Source organism: Neovison vison, chromosome 4 (genome assembly GCF_020171115.1).
Source record: "Neovison vison isolate M4711 chromosome 4, ASM_NN_V1, whole genome shotgun sequence".
In the NCBI taxonomy this organism is placed as follows: Eukaryota; Metazoa; Chordata; class Mammalia; order Carnivora; family Mustelidae; genus Neogale; species Neogale vison.
The window spans coordinates 123917143-123937002 of record NC_058094.1 but is presented as its reverse complement, the minus strand read 5'-3'; the positions used below and the strand labels follow the sequence as shown (position 1 = coordinate 123937002).

The 19860-nt window shown below is 41.6% G+C and overlaps 1 protein-coding gene across 1 annotated transcript in view; it reads left to right on the top strand.

The window, feature by feature from the left end:
- The window catches only part of VPS41 (VPS41 subunit of HOPS complex), a 179112-nt gene that overhangs the window by 151445 nt on the left and 7807 nt on the right, over positions 1 to 19860 (top strand). The window contains exons 22-25 of the mRNA XM_044245645.1: positions 968 to 1105; positions 8853 to 8907; positions 10523 to 10663; positions 12418 to 12554. Coding sequence (XP_044101580.1) covers positions 968 to 1105; positions 8853 to 8907; positions 10523 to 10663; positions 12418 to 12554 — 471 coding nt within the window. The remainder of the gene's footprint in view (positions 1 to 967; positions 1106 to 8852; positions 8908 to 10522; positions 10664 to 12417; positions 12555 to 19860) is intronic.

Sequence of the window (19860 nt, the reverse complement as noted above, 5' to 3'; positions counted from 1 at the left end):
AATTACTCACTTTTTTTGAGGTCCATTAACTTTTTCAGACAGCTAGGGAAAGGAATCAGTTTTGAAAATGGGTTCAGAAGATCTGTATTTATCTTAATTTTTACCTTTGATGTCACCAGGAGAGGCAGCATTTCATAGCACAGATCTCAACAAGACTTAACAAAGAGCAGGGGCGCCTGGGGGGCTCAGTTGGTTGGGTAACTGCCTTTGACTCAGGTCGTGATCCTGGAGTCCCAGGATCAAGTCCCACGTCAGGCTCCCAGCTCAGTAGGGAGGCTGCTTCTCCCTCTGACCCGCTCTCCTCTCACGCTCTCTCTTGCTCACACTCTCTTGCTCTCGCTCTCATTCTCTCTCAAATAAATAAAATTAAAAAAAAAAAGACTTAACAGAGAGCAGATGTAGAATGTATGAGAAATAATTTAGCACTTGCGGCTTGATTTTTTAAGAACGTTCTTTTATCTTATAACTATATCCCTTTTATATTAAAAAAACGAGAATTTTTAGGATTCAGGAAGGCCATTAATCAAGCGTTTTATTTCTGAAGCCTCGCAAATGATGGTGAGGATATTAGCTCTCGTTAACATTTCCCTGGAGCTCAGTGTATGCCGTGTGTATCAGCGCAGATCTGAGTGTTTTACTGATGGTAATACATTCAGTCCTCACAGTGACCCAGTGAGATTTTTGGCAGATAAAGAAACTCAGTCACAAAGAGGTTAGTGACTTGTTCTTGTCGTATGGCTGGTCAGTAGCAGAGCCAGGTCACTCAAGGCCATTCCACAGAGAGTGTGAGATCGCCCTTGTCTCCTGAAGGTCTTCTTTCCACTTTTCCTTCACTGAGACATTTTCCTGAAAACCGCTTCTCCCCCAGGCTCTCCATGGAGACTGTTTAGAACTGAGTATAGCAACCTTCAACAAGTCTTGCTTTTCTTATTTTTATAATTATGGTTTACTTCTTTGTTCTTTTTAGTATCTGCATAAGCTTTTCAAGAGAGACCATCATAAGGGACAGCGCTACCATGAAAAACAGATCAGCCTTTATGCTGAATATGATCGTCCAAACTTACTTCCCTTTCTCCGAGATAGTACCCATTGCCCACTGGAAAAGGTAAGTCACAGACTTGCCCCACACACTTCAGGTGAAGAAGTTGTCCTTTTTGGTAAGCTGTGGGTCATTCTCCTCTTCCTGCCACCCAGGGCATGACTACTGCTCTCCAAGCAAAGCAGGAGGTTTTGCTGGGCCTTCTGATGAGGACTGGAAGTGCTTTCAGCTGAGATTTTGTTGAGGAGCTAGACCATTTCTGTGCCAGGTTTAATTAGAATAGAATAAAGATTTAATTCGGGGTGTGGGACTCAATCAACCACCAAGCAAAAACAGTGTCAAGTGTCTGAGTCAGTTTTCCTGAGCCAGAGTAGGGCCAAAGATCAGCCTGGGAGGGACCCCCAGGCTAGCCCATGCCAGAGGCGGTGGCCCCAGACTCAAGGTCAGTAACTTAAGTGCTGTCCCCTGTCTGCTCTCCACATCCACATTGTATATTTCTGTTACTTCTCACATTACGTTCCATTTCTCTATTATACTGCATTTCATTATAATTGTAAGAAATTACTAATCTCTTTCCCATTATCTTATATATTCTTAAAAGACAGGTGGTTTGTCTCACTCATTTTGGTAAGCCCAGCAGCAGCACTCATTAGACACCTGCTAAATGTTTGTTGCATCGTGAGTGAGGGAGTGAATGAATAAATGAATACCTAGACGAGATTGTAGTCAGGGCTGCGTTTGAACTAGTAAGTTTTATGAGCCTGCTGTTTGAACGTATATATACTAGAAACTGGGCAATCTATGGGCCCCAGTGTTGTTTCCTGTGGTTCTTCATATGGTTTGGAATGCCATCTGACAGCTACAGGTATCTTACTAAATTCAGATAGCCAGAGAGCAAGCACTTTGTAGTCAGCTCTGTGTATCCACAGAACAAAAAAAAAAAAAGTGTTCGACCCCTTAGAGATATGTACTACGAAGTTGACTGCACCTGGGTGACCAGCCTGCTGGGTCTCTGACTCTTGGTCTTGGCTCCAACATGATCTCCGGGTCCAGGTGGGCTTCTGTGACTCAGGGTCGAGTGTACTTCGGATTCTTTCTCCCCCTCCCTCCCACTTGGCCCCTCCCCACTCACACACACTCTTCAAAATAAATAAACAAAATCTTAAAAAAAAAAACAAAAAGCAGTTGACGGAGAACATGCTGTTTCTGCACACTGACAGCTTTCATAGTTGCTTCTTGAGCCACATTGATACAGGTATCAGATGCGTTACGAACCAATTTCAGCTCAGTGGATTTTCGAAATCTGAAGTTAATGAAAAAAATCTTGCCTGCATATTAATTTATGAAAAACTAACATTTTAAATTTGGGTCTTAAGACATTTTCTCAAGGCTAAATTTGGAAATTCATCATCTTCCTCTAAAAATAAAAGCAAAGGTTTCCATCTTCTTATTACAGAATCTATAATCTAGGGGGGGAAAGTGAGAATCTTATTCTTTGAACAGTACCCCTTCATTTGTATCTCACTCTTCGTTGAAACATCATTCGTTTCCAGGAGCACGGGGTGTCTTTTGATGACCCCTCAGAGCTGCACAGCTATGACTAGCAGCCACCCTGGGCTCCTTCCCTTTCATGAAACTCGGGTGCAGAGGCACCACCCAGATTCTAGTATGTTTGTACTTCTTCCACACTTTCAACCCATCTTGTTTATAGTTTTCCAGTCTAGTATGTTCAGCAGAAGACACACTGTTCTATCTAAAAGAGAAGCATCAGAAAACCGCACAGCTACACATGGCATGTCTAGTACATAGAACTTGCTTAGCATGTCATGTAAACCCTCCAGAATTCTTCTCTGTGATCCACTGAGAACCGTTGCATGTAAAAGAGTTCAACAGAAGCATAGTGAAACCAAGTATTTTTTTAAGATTTATTTATTTATTTGACAGAGAGAGAGAGAGCACAAGCGGGGGTGCGGCAGAGGAAGGAAAAGCAGGGAGCCCAATGAGGGACTCGATCCCAGGACTCTGGGTTCATAACTGGAGCCAAAGGCAGACGTTTAACTGACTGAGCCACCCAGGCATCCCAAAACCCATTATGTTTTAAATAGTTTTTTGTTTTGTTTTTTTAGGTTATCTTTTGTTTTTCACTGAGAGAGAATTTTGAAAATAATGAATTAGAGCTGGTAATGGTAGAAACATGCCATTAAAAATAATCAAGTCAGTAATCTACCTTTTTAGAACTTTGTAGATGAGCTGTAATGTTACAGATCATTGCGATTTCTTCATAAGAGGTTCTCGTTAGGATCCAGTGTGTATATCCATGTGTATGTTTGCAAAAAAATGTATTCTTATCCTTGCTCAAGTATGTAAAACCATGCTAAAGAGGGTATTACTTATACCCTGAAAAAGCTAGCAATTCATAAAAAGCAAAGTAGATGTGCCAGGCATGCCAGGCATAACTTCACAGGTCATGAGTTACAGGTTCACCTGTTTCGTCTAGAGAGAGACTGAGAAAATTTGGTACTAAATATAAAGTTAAGAGCTTAAAATTTTAATGCCCACCAAAGAAATCTCTGTTTCAGAAGAGTATATAGATGTTTAGTCCTATAGATGCTTCAGTGATAATTTGGTGTTTGTTTTCTTTTAAATGGGAAGTGTTTAAGGTTTCACAGCTTTATTCAGAGCATGTTGGCCCCCTCCCCCTCCCCCCTTGTTGATGATTCACTTCTGGCAGAATAGCAGCTCTGTCTTTCTCTGGTTGTCTGCCTTGGCAGAATTTTGGGTAATTGTTGAAATGAGGGGTGATTTCAAATGACAGCTGGCTGAAATCTTCAGAGTTTCCAGTCAAATTTAGTTTAAATTGATTGAAATCCCACAATCAATATTTGGTCAAAAACTTTGTGGAGACCCTGCCATCATATCAGAAGCCCTTTAAGAAAGTGGTATTCCCAAGATTGGCAGTATTTATCAGACTGAGTTCAGGACTGAAAATCACCACAATGCATAAATTCCAAAATTAGTCATAAGCTTTTGTGGAATTGTTCCTTCTAAAGGAGATACAGAGGTAGTACGAATGTATAACTCTGACAGCCATTTAAAAAGACAATAAAAATCATTTATGAAGTTTCCACTGTGCTTTATAACATGGGCTATGCTTTCATGTACCTTACTTTTATTTAATCGTAGTAGAATAGGTAGGTGGATAAAGTCATTTTATCCACAACAAGCTAAGTCTTCAGGAGTTGAAAGAAACAGCCCAGAGTGTAGCACTAATAAGGCAGAGGGCCAAGACTTAGAACCTGGATCTCTTAAGTCAGGTCCCCTATTCTTTCCACTATGATGAGGAATCATTTTTCAGGTTTAAGATGTTAATTAAAGGGCGCCTGGGTGACTCAGTGGGTTAAGCATCTGACTCTTGGTTTCAGCCTGGGTCACGACCTAAGAGTCTGGGATCCTGCCCCATGGGGCTGCTGTTTGAAATTCTTGCTCTCTGGCCCTTCCTAACTCGTGTACTCTCACTCTCCTTCTCTCTTCCTTTCTGTCTCTCTAAAATAAATAAGTCTTGGGATGCCTGGGTGGCTCAGCCATTAAGCGGCTGCCCTCAGTTCAGGTCGTGATCCTAAGGTCCTAGGATCAAGCCCCAAATGGGGCTTCTTGCTCAGTGGGGAGCCTACTGCTCCCTTTCTCTCTGCTTGCCACGTCCCCTCCTTGTGCTCTCTCTCTCTCCCTCTTATTAAAAAAATAATGATAAATAAAAAATAAAACTAAATAAATCTTTTAAAAATATTCCTTAGTATTGCAAGAATCATGAAAGGTATTTGTTTTTAAACTATTAAACTGTCCTTTATTCTGTTATTTCCAGGCTTGATCATCGGGTGCTAGTTTTCATTTACAAATCTCATTTGCTTATGCGTAGAATATCGGCTCTGCAGATTTGGGACTTTGTACCTGAATTTATTATTTCTCTCCTATCTTATGGCATTTATAAGGTGACAGTAGTTACGAATTTGCAGGAATAAAGCTAGAAGATGCAACATTTACCGATTTCCATTAATGCCATGTAAGAAGGCTGGATAAACGATGGCAGGGTCAAGGGGTAGAAGAAATCCTTATTTAATTTATAGTTCTTGCTAGTTACCCCCAAATCTCTAACTCTGTTCCTTGCTTTTATACTAAATCAGGAAAAGGAAAATTACACATAACTTTTGCATCGTTTTTTACTCAATTTCTGTCATTATTCTGTCTTTTCAATTTATTTTTACTGTGATTCTCCCTTTCCATGTGTGTGTCTGTGTCTGTTTCTGTTTCATTCCTCTGGACTTTAAAAATCTTAGTTTTGCTACTCTTTCCTCCAGAGGGAGCATGTGTCTCCAGAACATTCAAGAATCTAGGGAAAGATGGTTTTATGCTTGTGTCAAGAACAGAAAAATTGTATGTATCAGAAATACGTTTTTTACCTTTTACTCAAAACGTCCAGAGATTTCTATACTTTCTGCTTTCTCATATATGAGAAAAGAATAATTAAAGTACTGTTAGAAATTAGACATCAAACATTTAAAATCTGTGAAACTCAAATTTCAGTGACTCAGATTATCTTTGAGCTTGGCGTTGCGCATCTGCTTGCATTTCAGAGCCTTCTTGACTTCAGACTTTTCTTTAGACGTTTCTTCTCAGAGGACTTGTCATTTTTAATGAAATTCTAACAGCTTCCAGCAGCACCATCCTCTAAAATGTTCTGCAGTGAGGAAAATGTATTGCTCTAACAAGATAGCCAGCAGCCACATGTGGCAATTAAGTAGTTGAAGTGTCTAGTGGGGAACTGCATTTTTAATTTAAATTTAAATGACCTCATGTAACGAATGGCTCCTGTCTTAGCACAGGTGAGCCTGCAGACGACAACGTCTGTGTGCTTGGAGGGAAGCATGTTCGCAGATCTCCAAGAGAAGGGGGGATGGTTTTGTTGGAAACTTCTGAATGGTACTTTAAAATGTCAGTAAATTTCCAAGTACAAATATAGATACCTTTTAGTATAAACTAATTTAGGCAATATACTCCATCTTTATTCACACTCTCTCTAAACACTCTATGTATCTACTCATATTACATTTTCTTGTTCATCTGTGCGTGACATGGGCCCACTCGGCCACAAACTGTCCATCTGTATCTCTCACAGTTCACATGAATCATGGCCCTCCGTTGGTTTCTTTAGTAACTTTCTGTTAGAATGGTCTCAGGTCCTCCGAACTTCATATTTTTTGTTGTTTCCTTTCACTGTCTACTTCTCACATGGGTATCTTGTCTCTGCTCTGGTATCATTCCAGAAGGGTAAGGAGTAGGTAAGAAAATTCCATTGTTTATGATCATGATTGATTGATAGGCATAACAGTATAGAGATAAGGTAAATTGTGCTTTTAATCAAAACAAATCAAGTGTCAGGATTAGGTTCAGCTCTGGGTGAGAAAAATGCCAAAATAGCAGTGTCTTCAACAGAGTAGCAGTTTAGTTCTCTGGCCCGTGGAAGTGCTGGTGGCAAGCCGCGTGGTTGGAGACTCAGGCTCTTTTCTCTCCTTCCCTCACCTTGTATGACCTTCAGCTTGTAGTGTAAGAAGATTGTTCATGTTTCCAGGAGCAGATTGGGTGAAAGAACGAAAAAGAAGAAAACAAAGCCATGACTGGCCTTGCTTCTTAAAGAATATCGCCAGAAGCTACAGTGTTGCCTTTTCCTTCCTCTGGCGATATCAGTCACATGGCTCTCCCGGGGCTGGGAAGGCTTGGAGATCATTCTTTAAATTCTGGGAAGTCACACACCCACCTAAATTCTTAATATTCAAGAAATGGTTAAGGGATATTGGGGGATAATTTGGCTGTTTCTGCCACATAACTATTAAAGGAGCCTTGTGAATAATCAGATTAATATTTTTCTCTTCATTGTGACCTTTCTGCATTCTCACTTCCTCATTTAAATGATTTGTGTTCCTCAATCTCCACCCTAATTTCACTGTAATTCTAAAGGTGTTCTCTCCTTTTTTTTTTAATGTGTGCTTCAGAATCACCCACCCACCCCCAACATTGATTTCTGGGTTCAGCATTTTTTCCTCCCTCTTAGCTATTACTCTCCAACAAGAGATACACACTTAAATATATATATATATGTTATATATATATATATATATATATATACATTTTTTTTTACATAAAAATTTTAAGTCAAAAATCAAAATGTTCAAACCAGCTCCTGCTGTTATTTCCCAGGATAGACCATTGAGCCAGCAGAGCTGCTGAGATTATACTCTTCTTTTTATCTCTTTGGCTCTTGTTTTTAAAACTACCGTGGGCTGCTTGTTGGTATAACTGCACAACTCAATGATCTTCCTCCTGAAACCTTTTCTGCCCGTTCATCTATTTAAAAAAATATATACTGCACACCCAGGAGTAGCCAGGCACCCTGTGGGGCACAGGGCTGGAGTCATGTGGTCCTCGGCCTCAGAGTCCTAAACTGCGCCTGTTGGGAAGAAGGGTGTGTGGTCCATCACCAGGGTGACTCCCTGCAACCTGGCCTGGTGTGGGGTCCACGGAGTAAGTGCCTGAAGCACTCGTCAGGGTTGGAGGGTAGAGTGAGGGCCATAGTCCAGGTGGAGGGACCACAGTGGAGGGGTGAGCAGACTGTGAGGGAGGTGTGGCTGCCCAGAAGGGCAGGGCAGGTCACAGATGTCACTGGGAAGATTCTGGGCTATGAGTCAGAGCAGAGCCCCGCATCAGGGAGGTCACATAGTTGGGGTGGGAGATGCGGTTTCCCAGGGATCTCATACTCGTCCTGCTGCACCCAGTTCAGATGCCGCCTGTGCTGTGAAGCCTTTTACAGGAGGGCCACACCTCAGCCCATGTCCCGTGTCTGTGCACGCGCCCCTCTATTCACACTTACCCCCATCATGGGATCAGGCGTTAGTGCAGCTCTCCGAGCTTCCCCGGCGCCCGCGCTCCCTTGGGGGCTTCATTCTGCTTGCACACCTTCCCTCCACCCCTCTCGCTTGTCGTCAGCAGCGGCATCTTTGTGACTCTTCTTTGCGTCTCTATCCAGTCTGACCCTCCAGCGCCCAGCAGAGTGTGCAGTGAATGTGTGCCAGTTCGCTTAGAGTTATTCAGTTGTATATAAACACAACATGTCTTGTTTCTGACGCCCGAGGAAATGCAGTCACCTGTGAGGTTCCTTGTTTCTTTACTTGATCTCTTCCCTTTTGATCCTTCTTGATGGTCAGATACGATTTTCCCCCTCTCATCTTCTGACAGATGCTTGAACAGAGTTTTCTCTTAAACCCTGTGATCTGGGAACAGAAATATTTTGTTGACCCATGTGTTTATATTTAAGCATCAGATGTTTCCCGAGCCGTGGTCTGCCCAGTACTAGGAACATGCAGCAGAGAAGAGCTTACATTCCAATGGAGGGATGGGGAGCTTAAAGCTGTCATGGGGCGTTAGGTGGGGCGCATAGCTGTGAGGAAACCTGAAGTAGTGTCCAGAGAAAGCTTGGCGGGAAAGTCCTTCTCTTCAGCACTGGCTTTCTGCCTTTGCTCACAGAGTGTTCCGAGTTGCCTCAAATACAGTATTGGTTAAACTGTTTGGCCCAGCACCTATCTGAGAGGTGAATGAGGACAGCCACCAGCAAAACCCAAGATTTGCGTTTTGTTTGTTTACTTCGTTTTGTTTTTAAAGGAAGGCAATGGGAACTTTTTTCTAACTTGTATGTTTAAGTGAATCTGTTCATATTTATTCATGGCTGCTAATCCACAGTAACATTTTTACCCTGCTTTACTTAAAGGCTCTTGAGATCTGTCAACAGAGAAACTTTGTAGAAGAGACAGTGTATCTTCTGAGTAAGTAGCTTTTGGTCCCCATGAGCTGGGAAACACTGTGGTAAAGTGGTGTACATGGTCTAAGAATGGACAATGGACGTAGGCTTTAGACCAAAGGCACACAAAGTATAGAACCTATTCTCTTTAAGAATGGAATGCGTAGAAAAGGGGACTTTGCAGCTCAGTAGAAAAAGAAGCATTATTTAATAAATGCTGTTGAAGTTAACATCTGAATATTGCATAGTAAGTCTATTAGCTCACACCTCACAAATGAATTGTAGAGGAGATGACGAGTTGGTTCATTTGAAAAAAAAAAAAAAAACCAGCTTATTTTACTATCATCCCAGTAGAAAATAATGTTCATTGTCCCTCATCACACCTTAAGTAACTGGAGAAAATACACTTGAATATGGACGTTTTGGAGAGGGGAGAACTTTGGTATCATCTAGCTCTCCATTGTCCCTGGGCCTCTGGCACTGCCTCTGTTTATGTCATACTTACTATCTTTCACCTTCCTCCAGAATGAACCATTTACGTGAAAGCAGGGTAGATGCCTGAAGGTTTCCCAAGGAAGCTCTATGCAGGTATTCATCGCAGAAACATGGAGTTCGAGCATGAGGTGTTTCTCCTTTGTCTCTGCCCAGAAAATACTCCAGAAAGTCCATTTTCGTCATGATGTCATGTTGTCCCAGTAGACAAGTAAGGGGAGAACTTACAAGGGAGCCATAATGTCCTTTTCTGAAGTTATGAAAATTTAAAAATCCTATACACATTTTAAAAATTAACCATTTTTAGGACCTAAACCATAGGAATAATACTTGTTGGAAGAACAAAATGCTACAGAAGGTAGAACAAATCGGACATCATTTTATTCACAGGCCCACTATTCTCACTTGATAAGGGCTGCTCAGAATGAGAAGGATTGAGTTGCCGTCCCTCCTGAGTAAAGCTTTCTACATGTACTGTATTAAAACCTCAGGGAAACTGTTAAAGCCATTAAAATGCCAATAGATCAATGAGCAAAGTGTGTAAAGATAATTGGCCAGATAGAAGCATAGTTGATAAATACTCTCATTTAATGAGAGTTATTGGAAGGCTTTCCCCCAAACTTGGAAGAGTAGGAAATGAGGTAGCCCTCTGATAGTTGAGTTTGTGTTTGGCACAGAGGTGTTAAAAGAGCAAATCCAAAACTACTTAAAGAGGCAGAGTGGCTCCAAGGCCTTTAAAAGTCTTAACTGTATCTGGGTGTCAAGATGTCCAAAAGAAATAGGGAAGTAGGAGGGAAGTAGGGATCTGACAGACTTGGGTTCAGATTCCAGCTGTATGGTCTTGGCAAGTTACTAATGTTGCTGCATATCCTCTTCCGTAAAGAAGAAATAATAGTAGAACATACCTCATAGGATTATAGTGATGATTAAATGATGTAATTTGTATGAAGCACTTAAATGAGTATACAGCACAAAGAAAACACCCAGGAAATCATTGTTTCATTAGGTTATATATGGCAAATTCTAATGTCCCATAAGAAAATGTGTTTTTGTCTTAGCTTTCAAGAGATATGTAAACAAGAGATATGCTGATTCTTCAAAAATGTTTTATTAAAGCATCCTGAAAGTATTTCTCACATCTTTGCTAGGCCGAATGGGTAACAGCCGCAGTGCCCTGAAGATGATCATGGAGGAATTACATGATGTTGATAAAGCCATTGAATTTGCCAAGGAGCAAGACGACGGAGAACTCTGGGAAGATCTGATTTTATATTCCATCGACAAACCGCGTAAGCAGAAAAGCCATCCTGTTTCTTTCAATACGTCCAGTTACATCTACAGCTGGAATTATCTCAAGACACATTGGGTAAAAATATAGTGAAGTATCTATAACAAAAACAGGCTAGGTACATTGTAACGATTTCCAGTCCTCCTGTGTAGAGAAGCAGTACCTGAATGTGCAAACGAGCAGGTGGTTAAATTCTTGAAACTCATTCTCCGAGTCCCCATGAAGCTCGTTCCGACACTCTGTACCCCTACTGAATGTCACCTGACATAGTTTAGTTTTGTTTTGTTTCTTTTTTTTTTCAGTTTGGATATAGGGATATTAATTTTGAAAATGTAAAGCTCTCACCAGTTTCTTTTCATGAAAACCTAGGCCTGTTACTGGACACTGACCATATTCAGATGTTCGTTGAGACAGTACCTAATCTCTGTCCCACCTCGCTTCCTCGTGTGGCACCAGGACTGTGTGTGTGCTGCCTCCCTGTGGCGGCCTCCGCATTTTAGAAGGAGATACACAGTCACCTGACAGTAACCCAGGCCCTCTTTTGAAGACCTAGAAATAATTCCAAAACCGGCAGTTATGATTTAAAAGTCTGCGCCCACCCCCTTCATTTTTTTTCCCAATTTATTTATTTTCAGAAAAACAGTATTCATTATTTTTTCACCACACCCAGTGCTCCATGCAAGCCGTGCCCTCTATAATACCCACCACCTGGTACCCCAACTTCCCACCTGCCCCGCCACTTCAAATCCCTGATTGTTTTTCAGAGTCCATAGTCTCTCATGATTGACCTCCCCTTCCAATTTCCCCCAACTCCCTTCTCCTCTCTAACTCCCCATGTCCTCCATGCTATTTGTTATGCTCCACAAATAAGTGAAACCATATGATAATTGACTCTCTCTGCTTGACTGATTTCACTCAGCATAATCTCTTCCAGTCCCGTCCATGTTGCTACAAAAGTTGGGTATTCATCCTTTCTGATGGAGGCATAATACTCCATAGTGTATATGGACCACATCTTCCTTATCCATTCATCCGTTGAAGGGCATCTTGGTTGTTTCCATAGTTTGGCGACTGTGGCCATTGCTGCTATAAACATTGCACCCCCTTCATTTTTTAAGAAGAATATTTATCTGTTTCAAGATGTTCAAGTTTTAGAAATGGCTCTTGTGATTCTTTTTATAAGAGCTGCAAAGAGGATAATGCTATTCAAGTCAAATTCAGGTGTAGACCATCACATGCACATGCATCTTTGAGAATCAAGCTTAGCATGACGAAGTTGTAATTTACACACCGCCAGGGACACAGGGTGGGTGAGATGGAACACGTCATGACTGGGCCCCGTGGTCTGCCCTACCAGTGAACTGGGGCATTTAATTTGCTAGCTCTATGGCCCGGAATGAATTACTTAACCAACATGTTTCCCTTGCCTGTAAAATGGGGACAAATACATTCATCCCTTGCAGAAAACTGGAGAAAAGTGTGTGACAGCTGAGCTGTAGTGTAAGTTCTCAGTAAATGTCAGTTGTAGCCCTTTGCCGTCGAAGGCTGTGTTCTGAGTCATCATTGTGCTCTCTGGCTCTTTTCACTGACAGAGTTTCCCCTTTATGTCATGAAATAAAAAGAAAGTTTTTGAGAATTTGGAAATTCAGGTGGTTTTAACACTTACCTTAAAGGAAATAATTTTTTACTTGAGTTCCTTTTGACTGCCTTACGTATATTGCTGATGTGCTCATTGTTCCATGTGGTATCTTGCAGCATTTATTACTGGCTTGTTGAACAACATCGGCACGCATGTAGACCCAATTCTGTTGATTCACCGTATTAAGGAAGGGATGGAGATCCCCAATTTGAGAGATTCCTTGGTTAAAATTCTGCAAGACTACAATTTGCAAGTAAGTATTCTTTCTTAGACAAATCAGCATGGGGAGGGAGTGGATTTGCTTTCTGGATAAACATTTCTAGGGTTATTTTAGGTAACAGAATTCGGTTGCATTGTTATATTTTATTTAGGCCCCAGATATATGGGAAGCTCATCAAGTAGAGAAACTAGAAATCTCTTCCTTTAAGGAAACCATCCAGTTTTTTAACCATCCCCAAATTTTCTCTCCTTGATGAGCAGGCACCTTTTTTTTTTTTTAGTATTTTATTTATTTATTTGAGGGAGACAGAGATAACAAAAGATAACACAAGCAAGAAGGAGGGGCAGAAGCAGATACCCTGCCTGAGTAGGGGAGAGAAAGCAGCAGAAGAAAAGGGAGAAGCAGGCTCTCTGCTAAGCAAGGAGTCTGGTATGGGGCTCGATCCCAGAACCTTGAGATCATGACCTGAGCCAAAGGCAGACACCTGACCCACTGAGCCACCCAGGCTACGTTTATGTGATAGATATAGCATGGCATTGGGAAGGGTGAGGGGTATTTACAGTGGCTACCAGAGCCCTCAAGCCAGTTTTAAGCAACATGAGTATTGTGTCCATTGAAGGGAATTAAAAGGAAATTTTTCAAGGGGCTACCAGGAGGCTCAGTCGGTTTAAGCATCTGCCTTTGGCTCAGGTCATAATCCCAGGGACCTGGAATTGAGCCCAGCTTCAGGCTCCCTGCTCAGCAGAGATCCCCCTCCTTCTGCTCTTCCCCCTCCTTCTGCTCTCTTTCTCTCTCTGTCAAATAAATAAATAAAATCTTTAAAAAAAAAAAAAGGCTTTCAAATAATTCAGTTATTTCCTTGAAGCTACTCTGTAATCCATTGCCTGAAACATGTTGAAATACATGATTTTATTTAACTTTTGTCTGTTTTCTAGACTAGTACAACTTTATTTTCTGTAATAATTCAGAATTTGTGATAAAAGCAATGGAACCCGTTGTTTTCATATAAATCATTAATATGCTAATTACACAGCATCCCAATCTTTTCCTGGTAGATGGTAGCTGCCATAGAACTTGAAATTGTTTAAATCGCATTTATTGAACTATTTGGACTGTTCTTTCTCACCTTCATTTGAAAATGAGTTTTTATTATAATACAGAGGAAGTCGCTGTCCTGGAAACGTAAAGATTTTGCAGAGAGAGCCAGAAAATAACATGGTAGGGAGAGACGTGGTCATCAGGTTAAGAAAGGAGAGGAGCATCGTGTTGAGGATTTGTGGGGCCCCTGGGCCACTGTGAGGGTTCAGTGTGGGGGAGGGTGCTGCACTCGGGGTGCAGGGTAAAAGGAGCATGACTTGAGGAAGATTGAGCATCGAGAAGTGAGATGTAAAGGAACAACAGAGCTGAGGAACAAGAATGCGGGCTCTGGGAGTGGGGTGTTGGTACATTAACATTTCTGACAGAGCCCTCATGAACTTGTTCAGGAAGCAGGTGAAGGTAAGGGTCATTGGAGAGGAACTGGTTGAGAAACTGTGAGGGCAGCACGTCATCCCCATGGGCACTGAGAGATGGGGGTAGGAGGGCCGTAGCTGGGCTCTGGCACCTTCTGTGAACTGGGAGGGGAGGCTCCCCTCCCGAGCACTGGGGCTGGTTTACTGGGGCAGCACAACCTGAAAGAGAAGAGGTTTTCCTGCGGGTGGGGTGGAAGAGGACAAGAGCCTTCCTCAGGTGGGCTCACGGGAAGTCGGGGTACTGGGAGAGAAAGAGATGTTTGGTTAAAGCAGAGGTAGAGAGTCTGTCCTGCACAAAGCTTCACGATATGCAGGTATTTATTGACAGAGGAATTGGGAGGTCTGCAGATAACCCTGTGAAAGGCGTGATGGGAGGGAGAATGAGCAGGGCAGGGAGGAGAAGGTAGGAGGGGAATGGGTGAAGAAGCAAGCAGAGGGCAGGCGGGGAGCTTTTGGAGATTTGGGCAGTACCCGAGGGTTGCAGCAGAGTGGCCCAGGTAGGAATGTTTCCCTATTTCTGAAGTGGGAATTAGGCTTCAGGGAAAATGGCTTCAGTGTCCAACCTCCTAAAGCCCCGGGAATGAGTGAGCTTGATGATCTGTCACTGGCTCTGCCTTCCTCCGTGTGTGCCGGGACCCATGTGAATCTGCAGATCCAGATGTATGGAGAAGTCTTTTAGGTGTGGTGTCTCTGAGCAGCTCTACCTCAGGAAAGGTGACCAAATGGCCACTCCTTTGTCCTCCCTCTTAGTAGTGCATTAAGCTTGGCCTCTGGTTTGAAAATGTTTCTTTTTTTCCAGCCTCTGCAGGGCCTATAGAAACACATAATAAATCCCTCTTACTAGGCTCTTAATCCAGAGAACCAAGCTCATGTGCACCACTGGGTCTCACTGCTCATTCATTTTTTATGAATAAATTTGCATATTCTGAGTAACTGGGAATAAAAATAAATTATTAGATGCAAAATGTATTCCATATAAAAAAACTCATCCATAGAAACAGCTGCTAAATCAGTATTTTTTTTCCCCTTCATTATATTTTTTAATGTACTGAGAGCTTTCCCTTAAGATGTGGAAGTGTGCTATTGGTGACCTGTTGAGAAGGCTGGGCGTTACTCAGCCATGGGCTCTCTTAAACCTGGACCAGGGAGTGGCTTCCAGGTGGAGGGGAGGGACCCATGGGGAAGGCAGCAGAACCTGTGGGAATGGCCTCGTGGTCTCCAGTGCAGCTCAGAGGACTTGTTGGAGGTGCAGAAAGAAACTGCTCACCTCGGGCAAGTGGTTCAAACAGTTCCAGGGGCGCTGCCTTCTTATATATGAAGAAAGAGTTTAGAAGTTTTTTCTATAGGAAAGACTACTGTTACATTAATGACCCATTTATTTTCTTTCCGTGGCCACCTGTCAGAGATCACTGTAAAAATAATTTATAGTCAGGGCGCCTGGGTGGCTCAGTGGGTTAAAGCCTCTGCCTTCAGCTCAGGTCATGATCCCAGGGTCCTGGGATTGAGCCCCACATCAGGCTCTCTGCTCGGTGGGGAGCCTGCTTCCTCCTCTCTCTCTGCCTGCTTGTGACCTTTCTCTGTTAAATAAATAAATAAAATCTTTAAAAAAAGAATTATAGAGCATCTTCAAGTTTCTGGAAAAGTTTCACATGTGTATTTTTTACTCTGTGTAGTTTGTTTTTTACTCTGTGTAGTCTCTTGTTTGTCCCATAAAAGTATAGTTGATTTTCACATGTTCTCACAGGATAAAAAATGGCTAGCCTGTTAATTACCAAAATTGAGGGGGAATTTTCCAGGTTCATGAATTTGTGAGAACCTGGAACCTTCTCTGTTGGGCAGCGCAGCAAGGAAGCACCCCGGAGGACTGTTAGGGACCATTCAGCAAACCTGAGGATTCATGGTCAGATGTCAGGGAAAAGGCTTCTTGGGATCTTTTGCTAATATGCACTGGGATTCTCTCAGGGGCAGATTTATGATAAAGTATCCATTGCTGTAAAATGTGTTTGGGCCACTGGAAATGGCTTTGGGAGCTCACTCACTAGCTAATAGCCAATTGGAAACAGAAGGCAGGAAAAGTTGTAGGAAAAAACTTAAAATCAGTATCTCTTCAGGTTTTAAAATTTTATGTTTCCTAAAATGCAACAACTTTCTTCAGTGACATTTTTAGTATGAGGCGTGTTAGAGGTCTGTGACATCATTAAAGTGAAGGAAAATATGTCCTCAGTGATTTCAGTGTTGAAGTTGTTAAGTTTATTTTCATATTTTTTTATAATTTGTTACACTGTCAGTATAATTACTCAACAAATTTGAAAAGCTTCATGATGTCAATAAGATAAAAGTAGCCCTAATCATACTTCATAAACTTAAAATGTTTCTAGGCCTGATTTCAAGGACAGATGGCATTTGTTGTTTTGATATAAAAATTATTTGCCCGTCTGTGAAGGTGATGAACTGGGTTTGAGGCCAGGTCCTCTGCCTACATCTTGTGTGGACCGCCGGTGGTTCCCTGGTCTCTGGAGAAGCCTTCCTTGTGCTGGCTAGTTACGACAGCAGAGGAGGACACTGTGTTGAACAGGCGGCCGGTTGTCTCTAAAGAAAGGTGGACACGATGTGTGCAGAGTTGGACTCTAGGCCCAGCTTTCCCACCAACAAGCCTGCTGACCTTCTGGAGGGCACCCAACCTTTCTGGATATCAGTTTCCCCAGTATATCAAGTCAGTGTTTGTCAAGCATGACTCCACACCAGAATTATCTAAATTCTTTTAAAAATTACTTTGTTTCAGGTACCACCCCAGAGAGGCTAGACTAGAATCTTTGGGGGGCGGCTAGGAGACTTTAGCCTTGAATCACCTTGAGATTTCTTACACTCAGCGTGGCACAAGTCTGTGCTCTGACATTTGACATTCAGGAACTTAAGATTAGGTGATCTCTAAAGTATCTTCTGGGTCTCTCAGGATCCTAATATAGTTATTTCAGAAACAGGCCTTTAGGTCACGCCATATCTCTGTATTGTTCCCCATCTCTCTACTTTGAAATCCAGAGACAAATGAATTAAGAGGAGATAGTGATGTCTTTCTTACCCACTTTTTTGGACTCAGATGGTTTCTTCTTCTTCACAGTACATAAGCTCTTAATTTCTTCTAAGAGGTGAGAGACTTTTTAAATTTATAGATTCCTGAAATAAACTTTTAAAACGGATTTTTTTTCCTTTCAGGTTGTTTCCATTTGGCCTCATCACTGCCTTTAGGTGATATAGGTGGCCTGTGACAACCAATTCTAGCTTCTTTAATCAGTCTGGCACATGTGTACTTTGTGCTGTCACAAATTCAGATATGATTATTTGTAATAATTGCTTTTAGCTCCAACATGAGACCTTAGAGCCTTTCTGTCATTTCCTTATTTCTCTGTAGTTCATTATCTTCAATGATAATCCCCAATAAAAGCAACACTTTTCAATTAGAATTCAGATCCCATAGCATCATAGCCTATATGATAGATTAGAAATTAGGTAAAATGGTTTCCCAGGCTAGCTCTTATATCATACTGGGGCTTATAAACCCAGGTAACTGTCATTTGCAATTCTAATGATAAGCATTGCAGTATGAACAAGGTAATGTCAGCAAAAAGTTCAACATTCAAAGAATCTTTTAAAATAAACATTTCAGAAACTGCAATTTTTTTGGCATTTTTCTCACAGCAGCTGTTTCTAAAGAACGATGATAACTTCACCGATATACAATTATTTTATTGCTTTATAAAATATCTATAAGTCTGGTGCTTTTTGCTTTTCATTGGGATGATTATCGGTGATGAACTAGAGAAATAAGGAGAAAAGGGGAGAATCTAGAGTCTCATGTTGGTTTTCAATAGCTAACTTATAAATACGTTCGTAAATTTACAGTACAGCAAGGTATGCTTATAACAGATTGATTATAGACCCTACAACTGGCTGATTTGAAAATGATGGAAATAAAAGGATAAAGGTAATGCTGAAAAGCTTTGAACCATGGGGAAAACAGTGTAATGATAAGAAAACAAGAGTTGTTGAGAAGAATGTGTAGGAAGAAAAAAATAAAAAGTTCCATAAAAGAAATGAATCTCTGAAAGATAATATTGTATTTGCCTGTAATGCCCTCAAGTACTTTTTGAGATGAGAACTTGATGCCATTATGAAGTTGAGCAAAGAAGATACCTGTGGTTTACTTACCTTGGTGAAATTCTAATAGGAGATATATATTGTAATTTGAGCTATAGATTATATGGAAGAATGAAAAATGAAATGACAATCCTAATATTTCCAAAAACTGGAAAACAAGATCAGTACCAAAGGTGTTATTAGTAAGTCCTTTTAAAACAAAGGCATGAGGGACGCCTGGGTGGCTCAGTTGGTTAAGCAGCTGCCTTAAGCTTAGGTCATTATCCCAGCGTCCTGGGATCGAGTCCCACATCGGGCTCCTTGCTCGGCAGGGAGCCTGCTTCTCCCTCTGCCTCTGCCTGCCTCTCTGTCTGCCTGTGCTCGCTCTTTCTCCCTCTCTCTGACAAATAAATAAATAAATAAATAAAATCTTAAAAAAAAAATAAATAAAACAAAGGCATGAAAAGAAAAAATAGACCCGATAATAAAAAGTAGAATAATATGATAGAAAATAGGAATATTTGAAAAGTAACCAAGTAGAATTCTTTGAAATTATGTGTGTATTCATTTGAAATTTCAATATTCAGTGGTAGATTGGACGAAACTGAAAGGAAGAATTAACTGGAAAACCTGATGACATTGTTTAGTACGCAGCGAAGAGTAGTGAAGAGATAGAAGATACAGGAGTGGTTAACAGGGGCACCTGGGTGTTCAGTGTGCCTTCAAGGGCAGATCATGATCTCAGGGTTCTGGCATCGAGCTTCCTGCTCAGTCTGCTTCTCCTTCTCCCTCTGCCCCCACTGTGTGTTTGCTCACTCACTCACTCTCTCAAATAAATAAAATCTTAATAAATAAATAAGAGTGGGGCACCTGGGCGCCTCAGTGGGTTAAGCCTCTGCCTTTGGCTCAGGTCACGAACTCAGGGTCCTGGGATCGAGTCCCACATCGGGCTCTCTGCTCGGCGGGGAGCCTGCTTCCTCCTCTCTCTCTCTGTCTGCCTTTGATCTCTGTCAAATAAATAAAATTCTTAAAAAAAAAAATAAGAGTGGCTAACAGGGACATCAGGTTAGAATACACATGTCCTCAACCACAGGACTTGTGGAGGAGAGAATCAGAAGACTAATAGGGGGGCGCCTGGGTGGCTCAGTGGGTCAAAGCCTCTGCCTTTAGCTCAGGTCATGATCCCAGAGTCCTGGGATTGAGCCCCGCATTGGGCTCTCTGCTCAGCAGGGAGCCTGCTTCCTCCTCTCTCTCTCTCTGCCTGCTTCTCTGACTACTTGTGATCTCTGTTGAATAAATAAATAAAATCTTTAAAAAAAAAAAGACTAATAGGAGAACCTCAACAAAGTTGATCAGGGAAAAGAAGGCCTACATATTTTGGGAACAAAAAAGGGAGACTATAACTAAAGGTGCAGACAAGATTTAAGAACTAAGTACGTGCTATAATTTTATATCAGTATATTTGAAAATGCAAACAATTTTCTAGGAAAATATAAGTTACCAGCATTTTCTCAAGAGCAAATAGACCTGTAGTCATTAAATCAGCAGTCAGAACATAAAGCCAAAATAAAAGTACCATTCTACAGTCCAGAGGTTAGTTTCATCAGACTTCTAAAAATAAACAGGCAATCCCCAAATATATTTTGTAGTTGACCTTTCAACCAGGACCCAGAGAGGGGAAGGGGAGCAACACC